At 44.1% G+C, this 6,134-nt stretch overlaps 1 protein-coding gene across 1 annotated transcript; it reads right to left on the minus strand.

The window, feature by feature from the left end:
- Positions 1 to 427: 427 nt before the first annotated feature.
- On the minus strand, positions 428 to 5,775 carry sdr39u1 (short chain dehydrogenase/reductase family 39U, member 1; the record flags this gene model as incomplete). The annotated part of the gene is made up of 6 exons (XM_083654093.1): positions 428 to 1,535; positions 1,966 to 2,118; positions 2,298 to 2,419; positions 2,647 to 2,729; positions 5,103 to 5,209; positions 5,760 to 5,775. 6 exons carry the CDS (start codon positions 5,773 to 5,775, stop codon positions 1,108 to 1,110), a joined length of 909 nt encoding a protein of 302 aa, XP_083510219.1. The 3' UTR covers positions 428 to 1,107.
- Positions 5,776 to 6,134: the final 359 nt, after the last annotated feature.

A 6,134-nucleotide genomic window follows, 5' to 3' on the forward strand; every position in this document is an offset into this window, starting at 1 on the left:
ATATTTGTGTTTTTGTATTTCTAGTTACTTATAATTATTAAATCCCCAGTTAAGTTTACTGTTTCATTGCGTTGATGTCATTTTGGACAATAAAGTTTATTGATAAGCTGTAAAATATCCTGCCTACATTACATATCTCAAGCAGGGCCGTAGCTAGCTATGAGGACGGGGAGGTCCGGACCTCCCCTAATATTTCAGCCTGCCAAAAAAAAAAAAAAAAAAATTTTTTTTTTTTTTTTTTTTTTTTTTGCAGGCCAGGCCAGGCCACTCACTGAACAGCAGGCCAGGCGCCGCCTACTGGTTTACTAGTGGTTTTATTACTTTATTCAGGTATAAAGTGGGTGCATCTCATTGTAAAATTGGACTTGGCCCAAATTGGGCTTCAAACGGCCCAAATCAGGCTTCAAACGGCCCAAATCTGGCTTTAAACGACCCAAATAGGGCTTCAAACGGCCCAAATCTGGCTTCAAACGGCCCAAATTGGGCTTCAAACGGCCCAAATTGAGCTTCAAACGCTGAATAATGACATCACAACAGTATAATCCTAATGTTGATTTAAAATGATATATTACTCTAAATATGGCTTAAAAAGGGGGGAAAAAAACCTCAATTTTTTTCCGGCGGCGCCCTAACGGGCACCGCCGAATCCGCCTCCCCTTGCTGGACCTCCCCTATTTCGGAACCCTGGCTACGGCCCTGATCTCAAGTCATGTCAAGTTATCTTTGTCAAGTGTTTGATATTTGAGGGATCATTGCAAAAACATTGTGTAATATAATGTGCATAATTAATATAAGATTATCGGCCAATATATTGGTATCGGAATTTTTTTACTCCCTAATATCGGTATCGGCATCGGCCTCAAAAATCCAGTATCAGTCGGGGCCCTAGTCGGAACGCGGAAGTCCCGGACTTCCGGGTTCTTCACTGTTTCTGTCTATGGGATTTTTGAATGGGTTTTTGGCGCAATGCTTCAAATAAGGTATCTGGGCAACGCAAGCTTAATCAAACACGAACCAGTGTTCAGTGGGATAATCTTCACACAGGAGGACCACTTTCATGAGTGGTCCGATTCCGAACAATAAGCGGCTCTTCTCCATTTATATCTCTTAACTCCCAACAATCTCCTTCAGGGCGGAGGTCAAGTCCGGGTACTTGTATTGAAATCCGGACTCCAAAGTCCTCTTGGGCGTTACTTTCTGGCCCTGGGTGAGGACCACGGCTCTCTCGGACCCCATCAGAGCATTCATGACGAAGCCGGGCACGGGGAGGACGGTGGGCCGCCTCAGGGCCCGGCCCAGCTCTTTAGTGAACTCATAGTTGGTGTTGAGCGCCGGGGCGACTCCGTTGAGCACCTGTGGGACGAGGGAGGGGGGGCCGGCAGAGGGCTCCAGGGCGTGGCTGATGATTCCCGCCAGGTCCGAGACGTGGATCCAGGGGAACGGCTGCCTCCCGGACCCCAGGGTGCCGCCGAGGCCCAGCCAGAAGGGCAGCAGCATCTGCTTCATGGCACCGCCGTCACGGCCCAGTACTGCCCCTGGTGGAGGGGGAAGGACAACAAGGAATAAATCACAAAGTGGGACTGCAACAGAAAAGAGACATATCCACTAATTCAGTTCCTGTTTACCCAAATAAAATTAGTGTCGGGTATGGACACTTCTTCACCTATAACCGACAAATCAAAAGTTAAGCGTGAAATCCAAACTGTCTCCTAAACAGCAGTTATCAGCTCTCCGTCCAGAGAAAGCTGGACTCACCAACGTTAGATCTTTGGCCTCTCCCACCTCTTTAGCATCACAGACTGCCCAGGTTTCTAAACAAGAGAGTGCTGTGTGCGCCGGTTTACTAAAGTTGCATTAAATGAATTCTGGGTATTGAAGTTCAAAACCTCTTGCTCCTATTTGGAGCCACTAACATGGAAAGTTGCCGAGTGTAAGTGTTCAATAAATGGCTCATTTTGTACGTACCGGGCCTGATGACCACTTGTTTGGTGATCTTTGCCAAGTCCTCAGGAAGACAAGCCGCCGCCTCCCACTCCTTCACTAACCTGGACAGGAGGTTAAATGGCGTCCATTCACTGTCTTCTGTATACTGAGCTTCAAGACTGGGCTTGTAGCATGCTGTGGGGTCAAAAGCACATGTTTAGCTCGTATACGTAAGTACTGTGCAGCCCCCAGTAGATGTCACTGTGTGACATAACACTGGCTCTCCTCCTCCAATCAATCAAATCACCCAGTCTGCCTACTAGCCTGGACGCATTGTAGGATGTTGAGGTTTTCTCATTGCGGCAGAGACCCACCTACACCTGACACCAGGACCCACGAGTGAGGGGGACTGGGGGAAGCAGCGATGGCTTGGGCCAGAGTCTTTGTTGTGTCGATGCGACTGGAGAACAAATCCTTCCTGTAACTCTCGTTCCACCTGAAACACCAAAGGATAAAATAGATTTTTGCTCATTCTTTACAGAAAATACAGTTTATCCATCCACTGCATAAACGTTCACAGTTAATCTAGGTAGTCAAATGCTTTACATTTCTGTGAGAAGTATTGAGAAATTCTAAGCTATGACTGAGCAGGGCAAATATTCGATGATGGATTGAATTGTGCAGCTGTATTTGTTGGTCCTGCATGCTCTGCTTGTTGCTCACCAGCGCAGGGGGTTCATGAGATTCTCTCCAGTCAGGTTGACAGCGCCCTCGCATGGTGGGAGGCCGCCAGACTCCAACTCACCCTGCAAAAACACAGAGGAGGAATGGAAAACAATGGAAATCAACAACAGAAATGCTGTATTCACCATGAACAATAAATATACAGGAATTTGTACATGGCATCATTGGATTTGGAGATGTTAAAATTTACAAAGTACAGACACTAACTAGTACAAGCACAACAGGACCTCACAGTGTGAGATGTGATAGATTTGATACAGTAGACATCACTCTACAACTAGGCACTAGAGCAGGGGTGTCAAACATATGGCCCGGGGGTCAGAACTGGCCCGCCAAAAGGTCCAATCCGTCCTGCAGGGTGACTTTGCAAAGTGTAAAAATCGCACTGAGAAGTCCTTCAATCCAATGTGATGCACTTGTGAAGGCTAAGAGGTACCAGCTTTGAGGAGCAAGTTAAATATTAAGTTGCGTATTCATGTTTTCTGTATTCATCAATAAATGGTAAAGTATTTTCAGTACAAACAAAAGTAGAGCACGCACATCCACTCAGCATTGCAAGTGCAGGACAACAGACGATCAATAGCAGGTTAAAAAGTAGAGTCCACACACCGCATTGTAGACTTCACTCCCAGTTTATTTGTTGAGCATTGACATTTCGGTCATGGCGACCTTCATCAGAATGAAGCAGGAAGTGACAGACCACTTATATATAAACAATTTTCAGTACCATTCCTTGACTAGAGAAATTGCACAATTGCCATCAATTGTAATGCACAATTACAGACAGTAGATTTGATCATTTGTTTGATGGTAGCTGAAATAACCCTACATGAAGATATGTTCTTAAAACATACCTGCAATTCTTGACACTAAAAGAAACCACAAAATGGTGAAGTTTTGTCATTTATAGGTTATTATTTTCTTTGTCTGGCCCACTTGAGACCAAATTGGGTCGCATGTGGCCTGTGAGTTTGACACCCCTGCACTAGACACTTTAATCATTTTTATCTTCATAGTTTTATGGTTTTATTTATATTTATTTCTATTGCTTGATAATCTTTTTTCTTTTTTCTTTACTTATTGCCTGTACCGCCTTGGCTTTGTTCTGACAATTGCTGATGTGACACCAGAATTTCCCCTAGGGAATCAATAATGGAATTTTATTTGATCTTAACACGTTCACTGCCAATGACGAGTTGAGTCGTCAAAAAAAATCCAACGGTTGACTGCCAATGACGAGTTGAGTCGTCAAAAAAAAAAAAAAAAAAATTTTGACGGTGGGACGTGGATCAACGCCCCCCACGTCTCCTATAAAAATATTGGAGCCACCGAACGTGTACAACCCATTCCACCGACCCACTAAGTGGCGACAGTGCTCTCCAGACTAGAAAAAGTCGAGCCAAAACTGCAGGGGAACGCGCGATGAAACCATTCTCATACTGTAAAATGGATTGGCGAAAACGCTTTCGCTTTCGCGCTGATTGCTGGCGGTGGGGGATTGCAAATTTGCACAATAGATTATGGGTGCAACACACTTTGAAACACGCAGCATAAATAAGACCAGAATCGCAAAAGAAACCCCGTTTCTTGGGGTTTCTCAACCGAAACCCCAAGAAACAAGCGAGCCCATCCTCGCCCAGCGGCCGCCAGCAGACAGGAGCAGCAGCAGCAGCAGCAGCAGAAACGAGCTTGTGACATGCCCGCTGCAGCCAAGAAGAACACACATGGAGGGAGGAGTTTGAAGTAGAGGGGGGTTTCCTGCTGTTATGGAGGAAATTACTGTTCAAAACTATTGTTTAGATGTCTGACGTCTTACTGATGCCAAAAATGAATGGTTAAAGTGACTGTTCTATCGAATTTCACAAAAAGCTATTTATCTCAGCTTAAATTTTCAGACGCTGAAACCATGCTGTATTCAAGTGCTAATGCCTACATAACTACTAACTCTACAAACTAACTCTTTTAGACAGAGAAAGCACACATTCTATTAGTTCTTTTGAGATATTTTGTGTTCACAAAATCTTAGCAGAAAAGAATCCTCGGGTCTTGAAAGATGAGCCAGAATCCTCAAAAAAAACCTCTGGCAGAAGCTACCTACAGTAAAAAAAAAAAATGGCTGGCAGTGAATGTGTTAAAAAACGCAATCACTGTATATTTCAGCAGCATGGCACTCAGTATGGCTGCAGCTGTAGAGGTGTAGTAAGTGCTGGTGAATGGGGATTAGTTACCACGATGAGATAGTGTCTGACCCTGGTGTGCAGGTGAATCAATCTGTGACTCGTCTGACTCACTGGAAGCAGGCTGCGGGGATAAGCTCTGGCATTGGCTCCGACCATTTCTGTCGGAGCGGAAGGGAAACCCCTTTCTGCTCCCTGCATGTCACTGTCAAATGCCTCTGCTGCTATGAAACAACAACAATAACGCTAGCTACCTACCCAAGTTATCTTCCCTGGACCGGGCTGGCGAGATATCACTGTGACTTCATGACCTTTGTCTCGGAGCAAGCGAGTCAGCTCGCGGCCCACGAAGCCGGATCCCCCTCCTTTATGGAAGAAAATAGAGAGGAATGGACAAGAAAAAAAAGAGACATATTATCACACTGACTACAGAATCAATGAGTACAGCTGTTGGCATAAATAAGAGAAAAGTTGATTGTATGTGTCCTAATGTCAATTATATTAAATGTTGAGTATGTTTAATATGATGATGGCATATGGCTGTGTAAATATAAGTTTGAACATAGTTATCAAAGAGCAGAACTAACACTGTAGTACAACTTGACAGATCAGTGCGCATGCGTAAATGGCATGCTTACAAAACAGCACATTTAACAGTACTATTTTAGTAAACATGGCTTTGAATAATAATTAAACCGTGCTGAAGTTAGCGGTTGCCACATGCAAGTAAGTGATATTTGTGACAGACACACGCAAAACATGTAGCTAAATAATCAGAGGTGAGGATACGCAGTTGAATTTGTGGTTGCAGTAACATTAGCTAGCAGCAGGCAGTGTTATGTCACTCTGGTCACATTGACCTTTTATGAAATAAATTCGCTATTATTAATACCGTTACAATTACAACTGGCATACCTATTAAGACTCTCATTACCACCACCAAATGCTGAAGGGAAAAATCGCTGCCCTTATATTTTAACCAGTCCTTCTGCAAAATAACTCCGACTTTTGGGTAAGGCGGAACTTTTGGCATAGAAGGTCTGTTCCGCCTAATTGAATGAGAAGAGTCTTCACTCTGCTCCTATTTACGGGTACCGTCTAAGGACCAGTCTTTACCATCGACATTATCAAGATATCTTAAAAGCAGTTGCGGTTTACTTGGTTTACCTTGGACAAATTACAGACACTCAGCGCTAAAATGTGCGGTTTTGTGACGATTACCCTTTGATCAAAATAAATTAGTTTGTACAGATCTTTTTGCGCTGAAGCGGGTGTAGAGCGCATGCGTGA

Source organism: Poromitra crassiceps (genome assembly GCF_964638095.1).
Source record: "Poromitra crassiceps genome assembly, chromosome: 17".
In the NCBI taxonomy this organism is placed as follows: Eukaryota; Metazoa; Chordata; class Actinopteri; order Beryciformes; family Melamphaidae; genus Poromitra; species Poromitra crassiceps.